Source organism: Narcine bancroftii, chromosome 5, assembly GCF_036971445.1.
Source record: "Narcine bancroftii isolate sNarBan1 chromosome 5, sNarBan1.hap1, whole genome shotgun sequence".
Taxonomy (NCBI): Eukaryota; Metazoa; Chordata; class Chondrichthyes; order Torpediniformes; family Narcinidae; genus Narcine; species Narcine bancroftii.
Genome location: NC_091473.1, coordinates 205,132,437 through 205,158,832, shown reverse-complemented (window position 1 = coordinate 205,158,832; position 26,396 = coordinate 205,132,437). Strand labels below are relative to the sequence as shown.

General features: G+C 48.2%; 1 protein-coding gene across 12 annotated transcripts in view; it reads left to right on the top strand.

Annotated features, from left to right (window-relative positions):
- The first annotated feature begins 527 nt into the window (after positions 1-527).
- tep1 (telomerase-associated protein 1) overlaps positions 528-26,396 on the top strand; it is a 127,856-nt gene continuing 101,987 nt past the window's right edge. For 2 of the 12 annotated variants that reach the window (XM_069940815.1, XM_069940816.1), the window contains exons 1-5: positions 18,988-19,244; positions 19,434-19,765; positions 21,163-21,318; positions 22,608-22,742; positions 26,196-26,357. In XM_069940815.1, coding sequence (XP_069796916.1) covers positions 19,064-19,244; positions 19,434-19,765; positions 21,163-21,318; positions 22,608-22,742; positions 26,196-26,357 — 966 coding nt within the window. In that variant the 5' untranslated portion in view covers positions 18,988-19,063. Of the gene's footprint in view, positions 652-15,272; positions 15,384-18,987; positions 19,245-19,433; positions 19,766-21,162; positions 21,319-22,607; positions 22,743-26,195; positions 26,358-26,396 lie in introns of those variants that run through there. The other 10 variants (XM_069940812.1, XM_069940808.1, XM_069940805.1 and 7 more) reach the window with 8 other exon arrangements.

The following is a 26,396-nucleotide window of genomic DNA, read 5'->3' as shown; positions in this document are numbered from 1 at the left end:
TGCGGATTAAGGTCAAATGCGAAGATTTCCCTGCATTACAGCTGAACATAGGGAAATACGGGTCGGTCGATGTTATGAGCGGACAAACACCCTGGGTCAGAAATGAATGAGTTTCCTTCACATACGATTGATTGGTTGATGATCTCATTCGTGAACCAATCAGACCGCGTTGAGAAGACACTCTGCATCGCGCTCTCCTTTCACGGTTTCTCCCTCTATCTGTACATTCCCAGTGTCTTCCGTCTTTTTATCTCCTCCCTCGCTCCCTCTCTCCGCTTCTTTCATTCCATTCCTCTAGCTCATTCTATCTAACATTTTCACCTGCTCGGCCTTTCGCAATCACTAACATGATCTCCCGTCCTCTTCCTCCCGTTTTGATTCCACCCACATCCGATTTCAGAATCAGGTTTTGTGCGTCACCGCAATTTCCAAAGAACAGTGTGCGCCGCACCGCGCATATATACACGGCAAAGTCGGCTTCAAGAGCTTTCGAGATATTGAGATGTAATATCCTGACCCTTTTCTCCAATGTAACCGTCATCCTGTCCGGACGATCGTGAGTCTGAACCACATCGAACTGGATGTTATATCCAAGATTTGACGATCCACGGGGATTTTAACGTCCCAAAGATATAAGGTAACACTTGTGGGGTAAGTAGTGTCAGTGACTCTGCTTGGCGTCCCGCAGACATTTCCGTGTGTTACTACATTTCCCCTTTTGTTCCTGGAATGAAGCTCGCAGTGCAAGATATGAGAAGAATTGCGCTGAGCCGGTAGGGACACGCGCTGACCAATCTGTCAGAGGCTCACAAAGCTAAACGGCCCACAGAATCAACAAATAACTTAATGGGGAGGAAACCAGCATGAAGATAAACAGCAAATATTTCAACATTTTAGTCGAAGACTGGGTGGTCGCGTCAGTGGCGGCCCATCCTCAAGGATACATAAGAGGGCGCCCTCCTCGCACATCGGCTCAATAGGGCGCAGTTACTGGACCAATGGAATCTAGTTATTAATGTTGGCTGTTCTCATGTTCAGTCATTTTCGCTCGTGATTCGCTGTCTACATTTACACTTCCCACGTCTTTATCTTCTTCACTCTCGCTCATCCCTTCCCATCACCTCCTCTTGTTTTCCTGGGCCCCCTCGCCGCTTCTCCCGTTCTGTTTCGATTCGACTCCCTCTTACACTTATTTAACCTTTCGAGAGTAGTGATAACCTCTCCCTCCCATCTATCTAAACAACAATCGATCGTTTAAGTACAATATTCCAGCAAACAGCTGTCTATTTCTTAAAGACTTCCAACCTCTCACCTCAGACACAGAGCACGCAGAGAGAGAGAAACGATCAGAGGAGGGCAGATCTCCACACACTCCACGTTCCTGCAGACTCTCCAAGAAGGTCGCGCTGCCGCTTCCATTCCGTGATCGAGGGCGCCCCCGACCCACTGCGTCCGATTAAATTTCGTGTGCTACGTTTTTTGTACGGATCTGCCACTGCCCAGGAACAGCGTGTGCTTCACTGCGCAGAGATACACGGCGGAATCTTCCACAAGGCTTTTAGTGATGTTAAGGTGGGATTTCTGACTCTTTTTCTCCAATGTACCCGATATTCTCTCCGGACAATCTGGAGACGGAAGCGCCTCTCCTGACGTGTAGATTTTCAGCAGATATTTGGGAGATTTTCCAGGATGATGAATGTACCAAATATATGCCGTCAGGCTCTTCGAGTAACTGCAGCTCAGTGATACGATCTGCCCTTCATAGACCACCAATTCCGTGGGGTCTTGACTAACTGAGTCGTTCCCACTCGCCCCTGGAACAAAACAGAAGTTGTTAATCGCGCGGGATGACGCTGATCCCACTGGACACTTGTTGACCAATCACTCTCACAAGGTAGAACGGCACAAACAATCAGCCAACAGCACAGTAGGAAAATGATGCCCGGACTCAAATCGGAGGAAGAATATTTTACAAATGCTCGATTATATAAGACCGCGATATCAAGTCGGAAGCAACATTTTGGGGAAATGTCAATTTTCATTAGGTTAAAGCTGGAGATACAAAGAGAAAAGACAATGGATAGACGTCGCTGACCAATCAGACAGTCTCACCAGTCAGAAAGGCCCACAGAATCAGCAAACAACTCAGGAGGGACATGGTACGCGGATTAAGGTCTAAAGCGAAGATTTCCCTGTGTTACCGCTGTACCAGGGTGGGGCGATGTTATCAGCGAAATGACGCCTGGGCCAGATATGAGAGTGTTTACCTCACACAGGATTGGTTCGTGTGGCCATAATTGAACCAACCAGACTGAGTTGATAAGACATTCCCCATCTCGTTCCCCGTCCTTCGCTCAGTTTCTCCCTCTTTGTCCACTTCCCGCGTCTTTCTCCTGCCCTCTTTGTATCTCCTCCCTCGCTTTCCCTCACTCCTCCGTCTCACCCCTTCATTCTTTCTACGATTCTACCTCACTCTGTCTCACTCTTTCACCTGCTTAACCTTTCTCAATCCTCAACACGCTCTATCCACTTCTTTCTCCCCTTTTCTCTCTAACCACATCCCATCACAGAATGAGCCTGTGTACCTCCGCAATATCCCAGGAAGGGTGTGAATCGCACCGAACAGAGACAAACGGCCAAGTCCACTTCAGGATCTCCGGAGATAGTGACTTAGAATATCCAACCCCTTTTCTCCAAGGAACCCTTCATCCTGTCCGTCCAATAGTGAGACAGACCCTCTACCCCTGAGCTGCGGATTTTCCAGCAAATATATCCGACAGGGGGTTTGTATCCGAACTGGAAGGGGACCTATATCCTTGCAGGCAGGTTTGCTGATGCTGTTCCGGAGGGTTAAGTTTGATTTGTAGGGGGAGGGAAACCAGACTGTGACAGCTGATAGTGAGGTGGACGTAGATAAATATCATGTGAGGACTGCGTGTATAGACAGAAATCAAAGGTTTGCACACGATAGAAATGTTCTATTTATTTCAATGCAACGAGTATTGCCACAAAGGCGGGCGGTTTTCAGGCGTGGAATCACGACTTTATTGCCTTTAGTGAGAGGTGGTTGCAGGAGCAGTAGGACTGGCAGCACATTGCTCCATGATTCTCTCTTTCGGACATGATGTGGGAGGGTGAAAGGGGGAGGAGTTAGATTAGACAGGACAGGCCTCGTCCTCAGAGGCCATATGGATGTAGTTCACCAACGGGTATGATGCGGCCACACTGAAAGGGTTGTATTATAGACCGTACAATAGTCCAAGAGAATTGACGGTGCAAATCTGAAAAGAGAAAGCAGACCGATGTAAGAAACAGAAAGTTGGGATAGTAGGTGATTTTAATTTTCCATATATTGACTGGACCCCCATGTGGTAAAAGGGCTGGGTGGCTTAACGTTTGTCAAATCTGTTCAGGAAAGATTTCTTATTCAATATATATAGGTGCCAACGAGAGCTGATGCAATACTTTATGTCCTTATTTTCAATTTACTTATGCATATAGACAGGTCTAACCGTCGAGTTAATATTATAAATTGGTGAGAGGCCAATTTATGGAAATAAGAAAGGATCGAGGAAGAGTGGACTGGAATATCTGTTTAATGGCAAATATGTGTTCGGTCAGTGGAAGGTCTTCAAAGGCAACATTTTGAGAGTGCGGAGTGTGCATCATCCTTTCAGGATTAAAGTCACAGATAACAGACAGAGGGAACCTTGGCTTTCGAGGACATTTGCGATCTGGTGAAGAAGGTGTAAAGTGTGTTTAGGGAACAAAGAGCTAATGAGCTACGAGAAGAGTATAGAAAATATGAGAATATTTGGAGTTCTGTGTGCACTTCCGGTCGCCAAACTATACGACGCGTATATTTAAGATTGGAAGAGTGGAGAGAGATTTACTACGATGTTTCGAGTCTTCAAGAGTTGAATAACAGGGAAAGATTACACAGGTTAGGACTTCTAGCGTAGAGGAATAAGGGGATGTTTGATTGAGATTTACTAATTTAAGAGAGTTGTAGACACTGTAAAATTGAGTAGGCTCTTTCCACTTAGATTTGGATAGATGACGACAACTGGACATAGCTTTATGTTGAAAGAGGAAAGGTTGAGAGGGAACCTCCACTCAGAGAGTGGCGGTAGTGTGATCGAGTTGCCATATGACTGCCTCACTCTGAGTCTCGCGTCCTCTGTCTCCGGTTTTGTTTCCACCCACATCCGATTTCAGAATCAGCTTTTGTGCAACTCCGCAATTTCCAAAGAACAGTTTGAGCCGCACCGCGCAGAGATACACGGCCAATTCCGCTTCAAGAGCTTTCGAAACATTGAGGTGGAATATCCAGGCCCTTTTCTCCAAAGGAACCATCATCCTGTCCGGACGATAATGAGACCGAAGCGCATCGAATCGTATGTTATATCCAAGATCTCACGGTCCACTGGAATTGTAACGACTCAAAAATATTAGGTTACACTTGTCCGATAAGTAGTGTCAGTGCCACTTCTTGCCTTCCCGCGGCCATATCCGTGTGTCACAGCATTTCCCCATTTGTTTCGGGAAAGAAGCATGCAGTGCATAGCTGCGAAGAAATAGTCTGAGCAGAGAGGGACACGTGCTGACCAATTAGACAGAGGATCGCCAAGTAGAACGGCCCACAGAATCTGAAAACAACTGAATTGGAAGGAAACCAGGATGAATATAAACAGCAGCGTATTTCAATGTCTTCGCCCGCTATATGTCAGTGGGGTCGCGTCAGTAGAGGTACAAAAGGGCGCCATCCTCACACATCGGCTCAATGGTGACAGAACCAATGAAACCTGGTTATTAATTTTGGCCGTTCTCATTCTCACTCTTTTTCCCACGTATTACCTGTCTATATTCACACACCAAACGTCTCTCTCTTCTTCGCTCTCGCTCATCCCTTTCCTTCATCTTCATTTGTTTTCTTGAACCCTCTCGCCGCTTCTCGTGTTCTCTTTCGCTTCCTTCCTTGAGGGGACTCCGTCTTACACTTAGTTAATCTTTAGAGAGCAGTACCAATCTCTCCCTCCCTTCAACCTTAGCCATGTTCACTCATAGATGTTCAGCCAAGTTCACACCAAACTCAATCTACAAATTAGCTGAAGGCGCCACCAGGGCTGCCCAAATAAATAGAAACGATGAGTCCGAATGTAGGATGGTGATCGAGAACCAGTTTGGCTGGTTCGAGAACGACAATTGTGCTCTTAATATCACCAAAACCAAGGAGCTAGTTGTTCATTTTACCAATAACAGGTTTGAGGGATCGTTAGTCCCACCCACCCGCGCGGCTAAGTTTTTTTAAAACTTCTCACCTTCCATCTATCCAACATTCCTTCATTTTCCTACAATATACTGACAAATACCTATCTATTTCTCCCTCTCCCCCTGACTTCCAACCTCCAAATCGGACCAAGAGCACTCAGAGAAAGAGAAACGCTCAGAGGAGCGCAAATCTCCCGCAATTCGGCTTTTCATCAGGCCCTTCAGGAAGGTCGCGCTGTCCCTTCCATTCCGTGGTCAGGGGCGACCCCGATCCCCAGCGTCCGATTGAACTCAGGAACAGTGCGTGTCTCACGGCGCAGAGACACACGCGGAATCCTTCACAAGACTTTTAGTGATGTTGAGGTGGAATGTCTGACTCTTTTTCTCCAATGAATCCGATATTCTCTGCGGACAATCAGGAGCGGAACCACGTCTCCTGACGTGTAGATTTCAAGCAAATATTTGGGAGATTCTCCAGATCGTTGAATGTACCAAACATATGCGTTAGCAACCATCGAGTAACTGCAGCTCAGTGATACGATCTGCTCTTCATTGACTGACAATTCCGCGGGTTCCTGAATCATTGAATCGTTCCCAATCGTCCCTGGAACAAAACAGATTATGGGACTGCATCGGGTCGGAACGAATCTCGTTGGATAAGTGCTGGCCAATCTGTCTCACCAGGCAGAACGGTGCATAGAATCAGTCAACAGTTCAGTAGGAAAATTATGCAAAGACTCATTTCGGAGCAAGGATATTTTACAAATGTTCCACCATATAAGAGCGCGATCCCACGTCCGACGTAACAGAGAGAGAGAGAGAGAAACCGTGAGGAGGTTTAATAAACACAGGCTGTGTAAATGAGTAAGCAGAGCGAGAACATACGAGGGAGAGGGTAACATTTTGGGGAATTGTCAACTTTCATTAGGTTAAAGCTGGAGATGGGGCGTGGTAAGATGGCGTAGAGTCTCGACGTGCAATCTCGACCTCTCTGGCTGGACTTTTAAATACCTGTTTTTAACCCTTTGTTTCCAATTTTAAATTTTTTAAATTTTAGTTTAAAGTATTAAGGAATTATTATGGCCACTAATGGTAAAAAGACTAAATCTCAAGTTGAAAAGAAAATACATTTTCGAAGTGCTGAAGATTTGGGGCCTAGACGACTTGAAGCAGCCCCAGGCTCAGTTTCTTCATTGCCTAAATCCCAAGGACCGCCTGTGGAGGCTAAAAAGGAAATGCATCAGGCAGCATTACAATCTGAAGAAGTCGTTTTTGTTTGCGAATGGATGAGAAGACAACAAGATGGGGTGGGGGGGGGTGGGAGGGGAGGGAGACCAGCGGCGACTCCCTAGATTTACGGATTCACAATGTATGCAATTAAATGCAGTTATTCAACCTATGTTGAATCTCTAATGAATGAGATGGTTCAAATGAATGCTGGTATAAGTACAGAATTAAATATGGTTAAGGCACGTGTGGATGCATCTTTTGAAGAATTTAAAAAAATTCAGACTGCTTTTTTGGACTGTAAACAACAAGTGACTTCTAACACAGAAAAAGTGTTGAAGGTGGAAAAATCAGTCATAGAATTAGGAGATCATGAGAAGGAGCTAGAAAGAAAAATAGATTATTTGGAAAATCAAAGCAGAAGGAATAATGTGAAAATTGTTGGTTTGCCAGAAGGTATAGAAGGACAAGACCCTCTTCATTTCTTTAAAGTCTGGATTCCACAAAATATTAGGGCAAGAATGTTTCTCCAGGGGATTGGCACTGGAAAGAGCCCAAAGAGCTTTTAGAAGAATACCCTCAGCTGGTCAACCCCCGAGACCGGTAATAATTCGATGTCTGAGTTATTTGGATAGAGAAGCAATACTTCGACTTGCAGTACAAAATGCGAGACGACAAACCCCATTATTGGTTCAGAATAGTAGAGTCTTTTTTTTATCCTGATCTGAGTCAAGATGTCATTCAACGTCGATGTCAATTTAATCCAGTTTATGGAGACTATCAATTTCGGTTTTTTGAAACTGATTGTGAAGCAATGATTTTTGCTGACTCATTGCCGGATATAAGAAGACAAAGACGAAGCTCACCATTATCTCCTAAAGAAAAAAATTGTAGTTCTGGAAACAGAAGAAATGGCAGAAATAGGAAAAATGGGAATGGAAAGAGTCCACCTTCTTCCAAAATGGGAACTTTGAGACTGGAGTCTTTTGGATGAAAAGAAGAATTTTCTTATTTTATTTTTTTCTTTTGTTATTATGATACTTGGAAGTTACTGATTGTTTGGCTGGGGAGGGGGAGATTTGCATTAAGTTCTCTACTAGTCATCAGCCACTGGTTGGTGATCCACACCCAATTTTTGTTTAGGGGATAACTACCTTTTGGTAGTTTTTTTTTGGGGAGGGTTATTGTTTTTTTTTACTTTTTTCTTAGTTTTTAATTTGTGATTTTTTTTTATTGGAGGGCCTATATACGTTGATTTGAGTTCTTATATAAAGATATTATTGGCATTTAGCAATAATAGTAGATATGTCAATGTTGAGGTTTGCTACTTTTAATGTTCGAGGATTAAATAGTCCGATTCAACATAAGCGACTCTTGGCGTATATTAAGAAAATGAAAAGTGATATTGCCTTTTTACAAGAAACACATTTGAATGTGAAGGAAAGTGAAATTAAAAATTGATTGGGTTGGGCATGTATAATTTTCTTCATTTAATTCTAGAGCTCAAGGTGTAGCAATTTTGTTACATAAAACATTATCTTTTGAATTACAATCAATGGAGGAAAAGGCAGGATGTATTCTTAAACTGAATTGTAAGATTTTTAGTGGATTTTGGATTTTACTTAATATTTATGCTTCAAATGCACATGATGAAGTATTTATTTCAGATGCATTTTTATGTTTGGGACAGGCTAAAGATAATATTTTAGTTGGTGGTGATTTTAATTGTGTTTTGGAACCTTTATTAGATAAATCTCCAAAGAAAGTTAAAAAATCCAAGATGGAAATCCAGATCCAAGCATTGATGAAAGATCTTAATTTAGTAGATATTTGGAGACGTCTTAATCTGACAGAGAAAGATTTTTCCTTTTATTCATCTAGACATGAATCGTTTTCAAGGATTGATTTCTTTTTAGTATCAGCACATTTACAAGGGAATATACAACAAGCGGAATATAAAACTAGGGTGATTTCAGATCATTCTCTGTTATATTTTACATTTGAAACTTCTGAGAAAATTCAAATAGCTTATCGTTGGAGATTTAATACAATGTTGTTAAAAATACGGAATTTATTGATTTTTTGAAAAAAACAAATTAAATTTTTTTTAAAGAAAATTCTAAATCTGTTCAAAGTAAGTTTGTATTATGGGATGCTATGAAAGCCTATTTGAGAAGACAAATAATTAGTTATACTTCTAAAATAAAAAAAGAATCGATTAAATCAGAGTCTTGAATTAGAGAAACAGATCGATGAGTTAGAAAAGGAATTTCAGAAAGATGCTACAGAAGATTAGAAACTAGAATTATCTCGGTTGAAATTGAAATATAAAACCCTACAATCTTATTAATTTGAATGTGTGATTAATAGGACTAAACAATGGCATTACAAATGGGGAGAGAAAGAACATAAGGTACTGGCGTGGCAATTAAAGAAAGAACAGATATCAAGGACTATTAATGCTGTTAGACGGAATTCTTTTATTACTTATAAACCTCATGAGATTAATGATGAATTTTATTCATTTTATAAAAAAGTTATATACATCTGAAGGAAAACAGGAAACTGGATCGACTGATTTTTTAAATCACAGTTGAATTTACCGATATTAGAGGATGGAGATATACAGGAGTTAGAAGAACCGTTTACTGATTCGGAAATTTAAATGGCTATGCTGGAAATGCCAAATGGTAAATCGCCTGGTGATGATGGATTTTCGGTTGAATTTTATAAATTTTTTAATGATGATTTATCTACAGTGTTTGGGGATATATTACATCAAGTTGGAGAATATTATGATTTACCTGAGTCTTGTTCTAGTGCTTTAATTACAGTAATCCCTTAAAAAAAAGATAGAGATCCTTTGAAGGCATCTTCACATAGACCAATTTCGTTGTTAAATGTAGATTATAAAATAATACCTAAAGCATTAGCGAATGGATTGGCTAAATTTTTACCAAAGTTTATACATATTGATCAAAGAGGTTTTATAAAGAATAGATATGCTTCAGATAATATTTTGTGAGTGATTAGTTTGATTAATAGATTCCGAAAATCTTTAGATCATCCAATGGTGATATCGTTAGATGCAGAAAAAGCATTTGATAGAGTTTAATGGATTTTTTTGTTCAAAGTTTTGGAGAAGTTTGGTCCTTCTTTTATTGGTTGGATTGGGGCTCTAGAAAGTAAACTGGTAGCTAGAGTATTGACGAATGGTTTTATTTCAGAATCTTTTAAGGTAACTCGATCAACTCACCAGATTTGTTTGCATTATTGATTGAACCTTGTTTGTAAAACGCAAACATAGATTAGGAAATGCAGTCAGTAAAAGGGCAGAATGGCTTAGTATTTATGCATTGTGTTCAAGATTGCGTTTTGCAACAATATGTTGAGACGCCAACTAGAGAGGGAGCAGTTTTAGATCTGTCGTTTGGGAATGCAATGGGGCAGGTGACGGAGGTAAGCGTTGGAGAGAACTTTGGATCCAGTGATCATGGGTCCATTAGCTTTAGCTTAATGATGGAAAGGGATAGGTCGGGTCTGAGGTTGAAGGTCTTCGAGTGGGGGAAGGCCAGATTTGGAGAAATTAGAAGGAATTTGCAGAGAGTTGTGTGGGCTGATCTTTTTGCCAGAAAGGATGTAAAGGAAATTTGGGGGGCATTTAGGGGTGAGATTTTGAGAGTACAGGATCTTTATGTTCCAGTCAGGCCAAAGGGGAAGACTAAAGGTTTGAGGGAGCCGTGGTTTTCTGGTGAAATTAAGAAGTTAGTTCGGGACAAGAGGGAGGCCTATACCAAATATAAAAAAAAACAAGGGATTGTATGGTCGTTACTTAAATTGCAGGAAGAACCTTAAGAGGGAAATTAGAAAGGCAAAAAGAAGGTATGAGGAGTCCATAGCTAATAAGGCGAAGGTGAATCCTAAGGGTTTTTACAGATATGTGAACATCAAAAGAAGGGTTAAGGATAGAATAGGGGCACTGGATGATGGGACCAGTGAACTATGTCAGGAACCGTATGAGATAGGAGAAATATTGAATGTTTTTTTTCGTCCGTATTCACGAGGGAAAGGGGCATTGGGCTATATGAGATAAGAGAGGCAAAGGGCTTAGTTATGGAAAGGATATGGATTAGTAAAGTGAGAGTTTTGTAGCTTCTCGGGTCAATTAAGGTGGATATGTCTCCTGGTCCTGATGGGATTTTCCCCAGGACTTTAAGGGAAGTCAGGGAACAAATAGCAGAGGCTCTGACAGTGATTTTTCAAAGATCACTGGAGGAGGGGGTGGTACCACAGGATTGGAGGATTGCAAATATTGTTAAATTGTTCAAAAAAGGCAGTAGGTGAAGGCCAAGTAATTCTCGGCCAATAAGTTTTGACTTCGGTGGTGGGGAAGGTTATGGAGGGTATTCTTCAAGATAGTATATACGCATATCTGGATAGGCAGGGATTGATTAGGGGCACCCAGCATGGGTTTGTTAAAGGAAAGTCATGTTTGACGAACCTTGTTGAGTTTTTTGAGGAAGTAACAAAAAAAGTGGATGAAGGTAGAGTAGTGGATGTGATCTATTTGGATTTTAGTAAGGCTTTTGATAATGTTCCGCATGGAAGGTTAATAAGGAAGGTTCAGTCACTAGGAATTAGTAGAGAGATCGTAACATGGATTCAGAGGTGGCTGGGAGATAGACACAGAGTCATGGTGGACAACTGTATGTCAGGTTGGAAGCCTGTGACAAGCAGGGTGCCTCAGGGATCGGTGCTGGGTCCCTTGTTGTTTATCATTTATATTAATGATTTATATTAATTCAGCGCTGTCTCCGCTCCATCCTCAACATTCATTGGAATGACTTCATCACCAACATCGAAGTACTCGAGCTGGCAGAATCCGCAAGCATCGAATCCACGCTGCTGAAGACCCAACTGCGCTGGGTGGGTCACGTCTCCAGAATGGAGGACCATCGCCTTCCCGAGATCGTGTTATATGGCGAGCTCTCCACTGGCCACCGAGACAGAGGTGCACCAAAGAAGAGGTACAAGGACTGCTTAAAGAAATCTCTTGGTGCCTGCCACATTGACCACCGCCAGTGGGCTGATATTGCCTCCAACCATGCATCTTGGCACCTCACAGTTCGGCGGGCAGCAACCTCCTTTGAAGAAGACCTCAGAGCCCACCTCACTGACAAAAGACAAAGGAGGAAAAATCCAACACCCAACCCCAACCAACCAATTTTCCCTTGCAACCGCTGCAACCGTGCCTGCCTGTCCTGCATCGGACTTGTCAGTCACCAACGAGCCTGCAGCAGATGTGGACATACCCCTCAATAAATCTTCGTCTGCGAAGCCAAGCCAAAGAAGAAGATTAATGATTTAGAGGAGGGTGTGGTTAACTAGGTAACCAAATATGCAGATGATATGAAAATAGGGGGAGTGGTGGATAGTGAGGTAGATTTTCTTGGATTACAGAAGGATTTGGTTTGTTTGGAAGAGTGGGCTGAATGATGGCAGATGGAATTCAATGTAGACAAGTGTGAGGTGTTGCATTTCAGTAAAAATACAGTTAAGGGGAGGGCATTGAGGCACACAGAGGAGCAAAGGGACCTGGGGGTTATGGTACAGAGTTCACTGCAGGTAGATTCCCATGTAGACAGGGTGATTAAGAAGGCATATGGTATGCTGGCCTTCATAAATCATAGTATAGAGTATAGGAACTGGGAGGTGATGCTGCAGCTGTTTAAGGCATTGGTGAGGCCAGGTTTGGAGTACTGTGCTCAATTCTGGTCTCCAAATTATAGAAAGAATATAGATAAGGTGGATAGGGTGCAGATAAGGTTTACAAGGATGTTGTCTGGCTTACAGCATCTGGATTACAGGGAGAGATTAAGGAGATTGGGACTTTATTCATTGGAACGCAGATGATTGAGAGGGGACTTGATAGAGGTATTTAAAATTATGAAAGGGATAGATTAGACATAAACAGACTTTTTCCCCTGAGGGCAGGGGCGGTTGGAACAAGAGGCCATGAGTTAAGGGTAAGGGGGCAACACTTTAGGAGAAATATTAGAGGTGGCTTTTTCACTCAGTGAGAGGTGGCAGAATGGAATGAACTACCAAATGAGATAGTTGCGTCGGGGTCCCTTCGGTCATTCAAGAGAAGGTTGGATGTGTACATGGAGGTGAGGAGGTTGGCGGGTTATTGGCGATGAGCGGGAGGTTTGAGCTAGTGGAGTTGTTCTTGTACCGGTGCGGACTCCAAAGGCCGACACGACCTTTGCTCCGTAAATGGTTATATGGTTATATAATATACCAGGTTGAAATTAGGGTGACATGGTGAGTAACGCTGACAGTGATGCTGTTGGTCCCCACTCTGGTCATTGTTCAGTTGAGAAAGTGTCAGGTCCCTGAGAGACGAGTCTGAACAAAGGGTTTGCTATTAAACATTACTTTTATTAACACACAATTAATAGAAGAACATGGGAATAAAGCATATACGCACACAATATGAAAGAGCATGGAAAAAAACATGCACAATTTAATAAAGCATACACAGAATATATAAAAGAGCATGGGAAAATACACGCACAATTTGATAAAACATATGCATACAATTTATAAAAGAGTTTGGGGAAATCCACTGCAAGTATTGAGTGAAAGACGTGGATTTCAAACTTCTTTCCATGTACATACCACCTTAAGTAATCACTGCTATCAATCATTGGGGGCTGGTGGCGGGCTATCGGCGTGGGAGCGGAGTGGTGGGCTTCAGACTGTTCAAACTGAGGACAAACCCACATACCAACTTGCTCACAATCTGGTAGATCTAGTGTCAAATCTAAGGTTAGGGTTCAGGGTAGTTTGTAAATATGTGGGCAGGAGGATAATAATCGCTTTTGTGTTTCCCCCTTATCTCACTTTCCCTATCCTTCCAACTCCTTTCTTCCAGCTCTGCATTCACAGAGCTCCCCTCTTCCCTATCCATGTCCACCCATGGCCTCTTGCCTGTTGGCCAGTGCTCCTGCCACAACCCTCACTGGCGTTACTTGGGTTGTGTGGACCGCATCAGGTGACACCATCAGAGGGTATTTACCTGTCTATTAAATTTTTGTGCAGTTTCAGCAGGAATTTATAAAAAAAAATTTATAAAAATATCCCTATAGTTAGTTATGACAACAAACATTTTTTGTAAGCCCAGCTTACATGGATCAATATATCTACCACTGCTAATTTACCTTTTGAACCTTCTAATGCACTCCAATCAGAGCTGTCATTATTACCCAATGAAGCTTTGAATCACGTGATTTAATTTGCACGGAAAAACAAGCAAGTGTTGTTTTTTTCGTTGCTGCTGGTGTTTTTATGGTCACTGCTTTTGTCAAATTTTCCAGTGTTTTAGCTACAATATTGTGGTAATTAGTATTTTGGAACCTGTATCAAAACTTTTTTTTGAGAATTAAGTAGTAATTAAAGATAAGAAGGAAAAAAATTTAAAAAGACTTCTGATCAGTTACGAATAACGTTGTAACTAATAATGTTGTAATTCAATGTAAAAGGATTTTACAAAACAATTTTATTGTTAGTATTTATACCATCTAGTTCATATAATTAAACGATATATGGGAATTACGATTTATTAGTAAAATAGTACAAAAAAAACTTTACTAAACTTTCCGAATGTGGTACGGGAGGCAGTCCATTGGGGGGAATTCTGTATGGTGTGGTACTGGAGAAGGTCTGCAGGGGGTGGGGTGGGATTCTGTACTGTCTGGTATGGGAAGAGGTCCGTGGAGGGGGGATTCTGTATGGTCTGGTACGGGAGGGGATCCATCGGAGGGGGTATCCTGTCTGGTCTTTCAGGAGGATATCCATGGAGGGGGGAATGCTGGATGGTCTGTTACAGGAGGAGTTTCACGGGGGGGGGGGTGGAATTCTGTATGGTCTGTTACGGTTGGAGGTTCATGGGGGAGCGGATTCTGTATGGTGTTACAGAGGAGGTCCATGGAGGGGAGATTCTGTATGGTCTGGTATGGGAGGAGGTCCAATGGGGGTGAGGGGGGGGGCGAAGATTCTGGTACAGAAGGAGGGATTCTGTATGGTCTGCTATGGGAGGTCCATGGGGGAAGGGGAGATTCTGTCTGATCTGGTACGGGAGGAGGTCGGGGGGGGGGGGTGGCGGGGGGAGGGAAAGATTCTCAATGGTCTGGTACGGGAGGGGATCCATGGGGGCTGAGAGGGGGTCTATAAGTTACCGTTTCGGGTGACACCAACCCTCATGACGCCACAGTTCCAGGCCAAAAATACAGAAATGTTGGTGGAACTCAGTAGGTCTCCATTTTAAAAATATTATTTATAATTACAATTCCACACATGCAGTAACTATAGTTATTACGATTAAAAAAAACAAATTGATGATTTTGACCCATCCCCGAAAAGCCCCTCGCGCCCCAACCAACCCCTCAAGGAAACAATACATAAAATGGATAAAATATATTTTATAGAAATAAAAAGGAGGGGAAAGAAATCTTAGGCCTGCGGAGAAATGTCGTCCAGTGCAAATCATCAGATCTACCAGAGAAACGTACCGAGGAGAACTCCGCATGTCCAGAGGGATGTCATAAAGTTAACCCCATTAGTTGGGTGGACGGGACTCAGTGTGTCTCGCAGCGTCCACGGGGGGGGGGGGGGGGGGGGTGGTAGTGGCCCAGCTGAGGGATGCTCAGCTCCTCCGCGTTCCGCCATTGCTGCTCGGATCATCCGTTCGCTACCGCAGCGCGAGGCCGTTCACGCCCTTTCATTCGCTTCCGCTCCAGCCAATCACCCGCACCAACGCGCGCAAGGTCATGTGACGTCCGCAGGGCCGAGGAACCTTCGCGTCCGTGGAAACTGCGAACGAGGTGGGGGGGAAGGAAGGGGGGTGGGAGCAAGAAGGGGGGTGGGAGCAAGAAGGGGGGTGGGAGCAAGAAGGGGGGTGGGAGCAAGAAGGGGGGTGGGAGCAAGAAGGGGGGTGGGAGCAAGAAGGGGGGTGGGAGCAAGAAGGGGGGTGGGGAAAGGAACTGGAGGGGGTGGGGGTAAAGGAGGGGGTGTGAGGAAGGAACAGGGGTGGGGGAAGAAAAGAAGGGGTGGGGAAGGAAGTGGAGTGGGGGAAGGAGGGGGTGGGAAAGGAAGGAAATGGGTGGGGGAAGGAACTGGAGGGGGTGTGAGGAAGGAACAGGGGTGGGGGGAAGAAAGAAGAAGTGGTGGGAAAGGAAGGGGGTGGGGGAAGGGTGGGAGGAAAGAATGGGGTGGGGGGGAAGAAAGAAGAAGCGGTGGGAAAGGAAGGGGGTGGGGGAAGAAACTGGAGGGGATGGGGAAAAGAAGAGGATGGGGTGGGGGAAGGGTGGGAGGAAGGAATGGGGTGGAGGGAAGGAACAGTGGGTGGGTAAAGGAAGAAGAATGGGTGGGGAAAGGGAGGGGTTGGGGAAGGAAGAGGAGGGGGTGGGGGAAGAAACTGGAGGGGGTGGGGGGAAAGAAGAGGATGGGGTGGGGGGGAAGGGCGGGAGGAAGGAACGGGATGGGTGGAAGGAACAGGGGGTGGGAAAAGGGTGGGGGAAGGAAGAGGAGGGGTTGGGGAAGGAAGAGTAGAGGGTGGTGAGAAGGAAGTGGGGTGGGGAAGGAACAGGGGTGGGTGGGGAGAAGGATAGGTGGGTGGAAGGAAGAAAGAAGGTGGGGAGAAGGAAGAGTGGGTGGGGGAAGTAAGAGTGGGTGGGGGAAGGAAGAGGGGTGGGGGAAGGAAGAGTGGGTGGGGGAAGGAAGAGGGGTGGGGAAGGAAGAGGGGCGGGGAAGGAAGAGGGGCGGGGAAGGAAGAGGGGCGGGGAAGGAAGAGGGGCGGGGAAGGAAGAGGGGCGGGGAAGGAAGAGGGGCGGGGAAGGAAGAGGGGCAGGGAAGGAAGAGGGGCAAGGAAGGAAGAGGGGCAAGGAAGGAAGAGGGGCAAGGAAGGAAGAGGGGCAAGGAAGGAAGTGGGTGGCGGAAGGAAGGAAGTGGGTGGCGGAAGGAAGGAAGTGGGGATGGGGGAAGGAAGAGGAGGTGGGGAAGTAAGGGGATGAGGTGCAAGGAAGAAGAGATGGTGAGGAACAGGGGCAGGGAAGGAAGGGGTGGGGAAAGAGAGAGCAGGGAAGGGAGGGTGGGGAAAGAGAGAGCAGGGAAGGGAGGGTGGGGAAGGAAGGAAGAGGAGGTGGGGAAGGAAGAGGGGATGAGGTGCAAGGAAGAAGAGATGGGGAGGAACAGGGGCAGGGAAGGAAGGAAGGTGGTGGGGAACGAGAGAGCAGGGAAGGGAGGGTGGGGAAGGAAGGAAGGGGTTTGGGCAAAGGAAAGGAGGTGGGGAAACTGGAGTAGAGGGTGTGGGGGAATAGGAGAGGGGAGCAATTGGGGAGGGAAGCGGAAAGGGTTAGGAGGAGTGAGGGGGGAAGGTGGTAGGGAGCAGGGATGGTAGGGTGGAGAGAGAGAAAATAGAGGGAGGGGAACTGAGAGGGGGATGAAGAAGAGTGGGGATTAGAGAAGAGGGATGGAACGGGAGGAGGATGGAGAGAGGGATGGATTGGGGAGAGATGGCAGCTAGAGTGGATTGAAGAGAGTAGGTGGCAAGGCAGGGGTCAGGAGAGGATGGGAGAGATGAAGGGGAGAGTGGCAGAGGTAAAAGGTAGAGCAGAGGATAGGAGTGAAGAGTGGCGAGGTGGTAGGGGAGAAGGTGGAGGAGAAGAGAGGGGAAAGGAAGGAGTGGATAGTGCGGAGGAGAGGAGGTATTGAGTTGATAGTTAGGGAGGGTGGGGGAGAGGGAGGAGCAGTGGGAAGGGGAGTGGGGATGATGGGTTAAGAGACGGGTGAAAAGGGGAGAGTAAGGATAGGGAGGAGAGGGGTAGGGAGGCAGGAGGAAGAGGGAGTGGGGAAGGGATTTGGAGAGGAAAGAGTGGATGGACAGGGAGGTGAGGCAGGAGGAAGGACAAATGGTAGAGGAGGGGGAGAACAGAATGAGGAGCGGAGGAGCATGTGAAGGGGAGAGGAATTTAATTTTTTTAAATTTAGACATGCAGCACGTTAACAGGCCATTTCGGGCCATGAGCCCGTCCCACCCAATTTACATCCCATTGACTTACACCCCCTGGTACGTTTCAAATGGTGGGAGGAAACCGGAGCCCCCAGGGAAAACCCACGCAGACTCAGGAAGAATGTATAGACAGCGCAGGATTTAAGTCCCAGTCCCGATTGCTGGTGCTGTAACAGCATTGCGCCAACCTCTATGCTAACCATGCTGCCCACGGTTGAGGGAGGAGAGGAGGGGGAAGAGAGGTGTAACAGTGGGAGTCAGAGAGAGAGAGTGAGATGGTGGTGAAGGGAAGTGAGGGATCAATGGAGAGAGGTGTGAGAGAGTTTCAGGCAATACTCGTGTTGTGGCCTCACCACTGCTGGACACAGGTCCGGCACATTCACATATTTCACGTGAGCCCCATGAAGCCCCCATCCGGCACAGTACAGTAGTCCACGCTGCCTTCCCACAGCAGCAGAGGTCAGGGTTCAAAACCTGATCCTCCGGCCATTGACACCACCTCCCCGAGATTGGCTGGAAGCAGTTTCAGGGATCAGGGGAACCGTAGGGGTTTACAGATAGAGTGGAGTGTGGGGACCGGAGGGAGCTACAGAGATAGGAAGGGGTGTGGGGGATGGGAGGGGTTTACAGAGATCAATTGGGGTGTGGGGAACCGAAGGGGTTGAGAGGTATAGAGTGGGGTGTGGGGACCGAAAGGGGCTACAGAAATAGGGAGGGGTGTGGGGGACGGGAGGGGTTTACAGAGATCGAGTGGGCTGTGAGGGACGGAAGGGGTTACAGAGATAGGGAGGGGGATAAAGAGATAAGGATGGGGTATGGGGACCGGAGGGGACTACAGTGTCAGGGAGAGGTGTGGGGTCCCGATGGGACTACAGTGTCAGGGAGAGGTGTGGGGTCCCGATGGGACTACAGAGATAGGGAGGGGTGTGGGAACCGGAGGGAGCTACAGAGATGGGGAGGAGTATGGGAACCAGAGGGAACTACGGTGTTAGGGAGGGGTGTGGGGACCAGAGGGGGCTACAGAGATAGGGAGGGGTGTTGGAACCAGAGGGAACCACAGTGTTAGGGAACTGGAGGGGGCCATAGCAATAGGGAGGGGTGTTGGAACTGGAGGGGGCTACAGAGATGGGAAGTATTGTGCGGACCAGAGGGGACTACAGTTTTGGGGAGGGGTGTGTGGACCGGATGGGACTACAGTGTTAGGAGGGGTGTGGGGACCGGAGGGGACTACAGTGTTAGGGATGGGTGTGGGGACCGGAGGGGGCTACAGAGATAGGTAGTGTAGCAGGGAACTGGAGGAAGTTGCAGAGACGGGGTGGGGTGGTTTAGGGAATGAGAGGGGTGATGGGGAGGGGTGTAGGGACCGGAGGTAGTTACAGAGATAAAGAGAGTCTAGGGGCCAGGATAAGTACAGAGGGCACTGGGGTTTTACAGTGTCTGGGAGGGGTTCCCCATGTTCAGGAGGGGAGGTAGAATGTCTGAGATGGTTTCCCAATGTCTAGTGTGTCCCCAGTGTGCGGGGGAGTGGGTGTTCCCTGTGTCCAGGAGGGGCTGACAGTATCCGGGAGGATGGTCATAGTGTTTAGGTGGGGGAACAGTATGAGCAACGGCGTATTCGGGATGAGGAGGGGTGCATCAGACAAAGGCGGCAGTGGTTCCAGGCCTTGCCAGCAAGGTTGGTTGAGGGCGCTGAAGCAATGTTTCCAGAACTCACCTCTGTCCTTTTTAAATTTAAAAGGGTCTTCCCTACACCAGGGGTTGCTGGGCAATTGGGGTTGGGGGAGTGGTGGTGTGCTGGGGAAGTGGAGACAGATCCTCTTTCATCCAGCTCTCTTTTCCCCTCCTCACCTAACCTCTCCCACAGGGATGAAGACCAAGAGGAGGCCTCTCTGCAGGTTCCCCGACCTGGACAACCGACTGCTCTCCAGGACCCTATCTCTCCGGCATCCCAAGCTCGCCGCCCCTCACCTGCTGAGCAACAGGTTTCTGGGGACCGGCATCCACCAGACCCTCTCCCGCTCCCTAACCCCACTTCCCCTCTGCTTCAGCCGCACCCTCACCCCAAAGCTGCCCTCCGCCCTCTGCCCCTCCAGCTTCCAGACCCTGGGGGCCAAGTCGGATCGAAGATCAGTGGCAGCGGAGGAACCCAGACCCTACCTGGGGCCCCCAGAAAACTGGGATGTCCCACAGCGACAGGTAATGGGTGGTGGGGGGGGGGGTCGGGTGAGGTATTGGGGACAAATGTATAGAACAACAGATCCATGGGAGTGGGTTAAAAGCTGGGATCAAATCCAGTGGTTCGAGGAGTTGGGGATTTTTATTCAATATCAGTAACCCAGGGATTGGTTACTGATGGGTCTATCTGGGTTCGGGGGTGGGGGGGTTTATATTTAGAATAACATTCATGGGTGTTAGTGGCGGATTAACCATTAGGTGAGTAGGCTCAAGGCTAGGGGCCTGGAAGGGAGGGGAGCCCGATAACAAATGGGTTCGAGCAATCACTGATTGGTGACAAATGGTTTTCTTGGACTTGTCATCGATTGGAGCCCCGGCTCGAAACATCGACTGTTCTTTTTCTCCTGCTGAGTTCCTCTTGCGCATTGTGTTTGGCTTTAGACATCTGCCGTCTCCTTGTGTGTCTCCAGTCGATTGGGTGTTAACGGTATAAGCTCCCTGCTGATTGGGCACGTTCAGCCCTTCAGCGTGGATTGGGGTTTGCACGCTGCGCATGCATGAATCGCCGTGAAGCCCAGGTGCAAACGATACTTTATTTATGTTCAAATTAAATTGGAGAGATGTGAGTAAAATGTTTTATTTAAAAACTGAATTCATTAGACGCAAATTGTGCCCCTCAGTTAAGATAGGCTGAGGGGAGGGTTCAGAGGCGGGGCGACAGGAGCTCTGGTGTGCGGTAGGCTGAGGGAGGGTTCTGGGTTGGGGCATTGTACAATTTCTTCAGTGTTTCAGTCCACCAGTGGGAAATACTTGTGGGTCACTACGATGTATCGATCTCTGGCAAGAGATCGACTGTACGAGGTGTATCCAAATCCATACATTTGGTTTCGAATTGATCTTTCCTTAACGATCACTAACTATTCAGGTGTGTGTTCATTTTCAACACTGAAAGGGATCAAAACCTATTTGTGCTCAACAAGGAACCATGAGAAACTTAGTCATCTGTCACATTGAATTAGATCTGCTGATTTACGTGCTGTTATCGATATTTCTGTAATCCAAAAAACACGGAGGTTGTTTAAGTACAAATGTAAAGAAAATGAATGAAAGGGCTGTAATTGATTTGTATAACTTTATGATGTTATACATGTCGTGCATTACACATAGTACAGCGATATTTTAACGTAACAACATCACTTTATTCAATGAAGGGTGTGACGGTGGGGGGTGGGCAAGGTCAGGGGGAGCCTTGCTGAAGCTCAGCCTTGGGGTCTGGGTAGGAGTTAATCCGCCACTGCTGGGAGTGGGTTACTGAATTCCATGCTGGAAGGCGGGCAGAGTTTGGGAATGTCTCCCAGCAGGAGTAGACTTGTTGAGGATTGATGTGCGGACATGCTCATTCTCCCCTTCTACCTGAGGATCCCGTTGAGCCGGATGCACACATGCCCATCTGCGACCTGTCTGCACAAGAGTATGAGGACCTGGCAGAGGCTACCGGAGAGTCAGGTCCTCCAGAGCTGCATGACGTTCCAGAGCCTTCCGCTGACCAGGCTGCCTGCCTGCGAAAGAAGAAGGTGAGGCTTCCCCAGGCCCAGAACGCATTGGAGGGCTCGTGCAGTGGAAGGCCTCGAACAGCAGGCTTGTCGACCTCTGAACCCCCATGTTGCTCTTGCTGACTCATTCCACTCTTCCCTGCCCCCTCCCCACATTCTGTCTCTACCCCATCCCACACTGCACTGAGAAGAGGGTGGGTGGGGCAATTTCATTCCCCAACCTGCATGGGGTCTCTGGGGCATTCTTGGGAACCAGAAACCCTGGGGGGTGGGGGAAACCCACCTGTTGCAGACTTCACCAACATGCAGGCACACTTACAAACTTGCACACGTGCCCTCGCACACGCGCACATGTGCAAAGACACACATAGACACACCCTCTCACAGACACAGGTTCACACTCACACACACAGACTCATGTATCGACTCGTATATGGACAAAGTCCCAAATGTACAGATACAAATGCGCGGGTGCGTGCACACACACGCACTCACACACAAACATGCACTCACACACACTGTCATACTCACAGACTCGTATATCCACACACACACACCCCCCACCCACCCACCACCACCACCAGTGAACCACTCTGCCAGTGGAACTCACCAGTTCAAGCAGCATCTGTGGGAGGGATCAGAACAGTTGACATTTCAATTCAAACCCCTTCCCTTACCCAGCCCATCAATCATTCTTTTCTGCACTCTCGTGGCATTTCTTCCTCGAGTGTCAAAGGTTGAGGCAGACCTGAGAGAGGTTTCTAAAATCAGGAAGGACGTGGATAAGGCGGGCAGTCACAGTTTCCCCCCCCTCCCCTCCCCCAGACTCGGGGAATCTGAAACCAGAGTACATGGGATTAAGGTGAGAGGGGATCACCTTCACACAGAGATGGTGGGTGCATGGGACAAGCTGCTGGAGGAAGGGGTGGGGGCTGGAATTAAACTTTTGGAGGGTACGTGGATAGGAGAGGTCCAGGGGCCGGAATGCAGGCAAATGGGGTTGGCTTGGCCAGCATGGGATTGGTGGGGGAGGGTCCTCCAGGATGTCACAGACCATCCCCCCTCCCTCAGAGGGGTACAGTTTCTGTCTGCAATCCGGGACCCCTCCCTGCTCCTCCTGGGGCTCTTAAGAAGGGTCCCGACCCGAAATGCCAACTTCCCACCTCCCTCCCTCAATGATGAGGGTTGCAGAGGTGAGAAGTGGGGCAGGGGTTTCTCGACACTGGACCACAGCATCCACGGGTGTCTGCTGCTGGGTACGGCGACGCTATCCTTTTAACCCCAATTTTCTCTCTCCCCACCCCTTCCAGGAGTCCCTGCTCGAAGCTGTCTGTTCCTCTTTGCTGCAGGGTCCTAATTTCACCAACCCCAGTGACCCGACCCGCCAGCTGCTGCTGAACCTGTGCCGAGAGGTGGCGGAGGATGATCCTGAGTTCCTCTTAAAGGTGTGAGAGAGCCTTGCCGTGCACAAGAAAGAGTGAGAGAGAAACTGTCAGTGTGGGGTCCAGGAGCAGTTCTGGCCATTTGCTAGCACCCCCACCCCCCTCAACCCTTCCTCGATGATTGGGGGGTTGGATAAGTAGTTCAGAGCAGAGTTTGGATGAAGATTTACCAGGATGCTGCCTGGTAAATCTTATGAGGCAAGGCTAGCAGAGCTGGGACTTCTCTCTTTGGATCACAGAAGGATGAGAGGAGACTTAATAGAAGTCTACAAGATTCTGAGAGGCATAGCCAGCACCCATTTCCTCGGGTGGGAGTAGCAAACACCAGAGGATGTGTATAAGGTGAAGTTTAGGGGAGAGTTTTTTTAAACACAGAGAGTTGTGGGTGCCTGGAATGCCTCGCCGGGGATGGTGTTGGAGGCTGAAACACTGGGGGAATTTCCAAGACTCTTAGACGTACACATGAACAGAAGAAAAATAGAGGGTTCTGGGGTAGGGAGGGGTTAGTACCTTTTCTTTTGGAAGGAATATATGGGTTGGCACAACATTGAGGGCCGAAGGGCCTGCAGTGTGGTGTATTGCTCTATGAAGAGTGACCTGGACGAAGAAGCAGCAGTGGGGGTGGGAGAAGGGGTTGAGTTAGTCATTTTTCAGGTGACACTGGGATTGGAGGGGTCGCGGGTTAGAACGGAAGACAGACAGGATACAGAGTCGGGTGGGAGAAGGAGGTTTACCCGGAGACGTGTGAAATGACGCACCTTGGAAAGTCGAACTTGAAGGCAGAATACGTGGTCAATGGCAGGATTCTTAATCGTACCGAGGAACTGAGATTTTGGGGTCCAGGTCCATCAATCGCTCAAGGTTGCCGTGCAGGTTGATGGGGTGGTAAAGAAGGTGTGCTGCCATCATTGGTCAGGGAATGTGTTCAGGAGCCATGGGGTAATGTTGCAGCTGTCTAAAAACTCTGGTTAGACTTCACTTGGAGTATTGTGTTCGGTTCTGGTCAACGCTTTACAGGAAAGGTGTGGATGCTGCGGAGAGGGTGCAGAGCAGATTGACCAGGATTTTGCCTGGATTGGAAAGTGTATCTCATGAAGCAAGGTTGCTCATTTGAGAGACGGATGAGAGATGACCATAGAAGTGCATATGATTACAAGGAGCTTAGATAGGGTGGACAGCCAGTACCTTTTTCTCGGGACTACAATAGCAAATACCAGAGGACAAGGTAAGTGGAGGAAAGTTCAGGGACGATGTCCGAGATAAGTTTTTTTTAATTTAGAGAGTGATGGGTGCCTGGAATGCAGTGCGGAGGGTGGTACAATGGCTACATTTAAAAGACTCGTAGACAGACGCAGGTTTGAAAGACGCGAGGGAAGGTAGGGTCAAATTGTTGTGTTGTAGGTTTGGGAGACAGTCGGGGAGGAGGCCCGAGGGAAGCTGGACGGGGGTTGGGGGGGGGAGGACACCCAGGGGCGGGCCCACCCTCAGTGTGGCTGATGGTGGGACAGGACGATGGCGACCCACCACACAGAATGCTCTCCACGGTCCTCCCGCAGAAATCTGCAAGAGTCTTTGGTGCTAGGCCAAATCGCCTCAACCTCCGAACAAGGCGAGCCTTCGTGATTTGCATCAAGGTGATTCCCCCAGGATAGGTCTTGATGTCTTGGAAGGTGAGGTTGCACTGTGCTGACCCCCTCGACGAGGGCTGGCTCTTGCTCTCCTGGCTTCCCCTGCCTCCGGTCCACAATCAGCTCCTTAGTTGGCCTGACGTTTGACACCACTCAACTGGCTGATCTATTGCAGTCCTGTATGCGTCCTCATTGTCACCTGCGATTCGGCCATTTTGTAGATGGATTTGCATTGAGCCTCCCCCCACAGTCATGGATGTACACAGAGTAGAGCAGTGGGCTAAGCACGAAATCTAGGAGGCCCAGGTTTTGAGGCTTGCTGACCAATGCCGAGGGGATGATGGTGTTGAAAGCTGGAGTCGATGAAAAACACCCTGATGTAGGGATGGTGATGCAGAGTCTAATGGAAACCAGAGTAGTTGATGTTAATTCCATCTGGTTGGAGGGTGCATGTATCAAGGGTGAGGGGTTGGGATAGGGACTGGGACAGGGGCCAGCTCAGGCCAAGGGTGAGGAGGCGGGATGGCTGCTGGGTCTGAGACCAAGGAGGGGGTGGGGGCCAAAGGTTAAGAGGGCAGGAATAAGGACTGGATCTGAGACGGGGAGGGGGTGGGGGGGCATGCAGACGGGCTGGGCTTAAAGGGTGCAGAACAGGACCAGGACCTGAGAAGTGGGATGGGGCCTGGGTCCGAGGGTAAGGTAGGTGGGGCCAGGGGCTGGGTGGCACAGGTTGGGGTGGGCCCAAGGGGGGGGGTGTCCAGATTGGGGCTGGGTCCAAGATGACGGGATGGGGAAATGAAATGGATGCTGGGCCTGAGCGGGCAGGACGGGAACTGGCCTGAGGTTGAGGGGGGATGACGGGCTGGGCCCAAAGAAGAGGAGAAGACTAGATACTGAGCGCGAAGATGTAGGAATAGGACTGGGCCTGCTCCCCAACACTGCCCCTCCCCTCTCTCCCCTTTTCCCTCCCCTCTCTTCTTCCCTTCTTTTCCCCTCCCCTTCCTTCCCCGCTCTCTCCCCCTCCCCCTCTCTCCCCCTCCCCTGCTTCCCCCACCCCATGACTCCCCTCCCCATGGTGCTCTTACCCTTATTCTGCCCCACCCCTGCCAATCCCATCACCACCCGAAGTGAACATGGTCACTCTGTGTGTGCCTGTGTCCCACTGGACCATCCTCATCTGCTCCTCCCCTGGCAGAGCCTGGTGAACTCCCCTAACCAGTGCATGGAAGTAGGGTGCAGAATTGTTTGGCCCCCCGGGAGGGACCTCGCTATTGTAGAGGACAGAGCAACAGTGCTCACCAAATCGAAGCCCCAGTCTGCGTCCAGTCTCTCTGACGTAGTAGAGGCCACCGAAGCAGCGGAGGACCTCTGCAGATTCACGATTGGCGCATTGCTTCTCTTGGATGGGCTGAGTGGGGGCCCAATGGCGGTGAAGCAGGAGATGTGGGCATAGGTGGAGCATCTCCTGTGGTCTCGGTGGATACGGAAGGGGACGATCAGCGGAAAGGGAATGAGTGGATGAGGGGGTCATGGAGAGACCAGTCCCTGTGGAAAGAGGAGAGGGGAGGGGAAGATGTGTTTAGTGGTGGGATCATGTCATTGGCGGATATTACAGAGGATAATGAATTGGATGCAGAGGCTGGTGGGGTGGTAGGTGATGACAAGAGAAATCCTGTCATAGTGGGGTTCAATATTTCTTGGACCTCATCTGCTCTTCCCCAAATCCCCAGGAGTGCCTTGGTGGGGAGTGGGCCAAGGGGGAGGAGGTTCCTTGCTGGTTGGTGACCCCTGACCATTGCTATTTCCACCCACATCCCCCACCTCACAGGTCGCTCTGTATGCCAGGCACGAGCTGAACATTCGGTCCGTGGCCAACTTTCTGTTAGCGGTGGGCGCCCTGCTCCCCTCCGTGAGGCCCCACCTGCGCCGATACTTCGCTCGGGCCGTGCGCCTGCCCTCTGACTGGCTCCAAGTGCCCAGGCTCTTCCAGGTAGGCCCGAGGGGGCAGGGTGGGTGTTCTGTGGGCGGG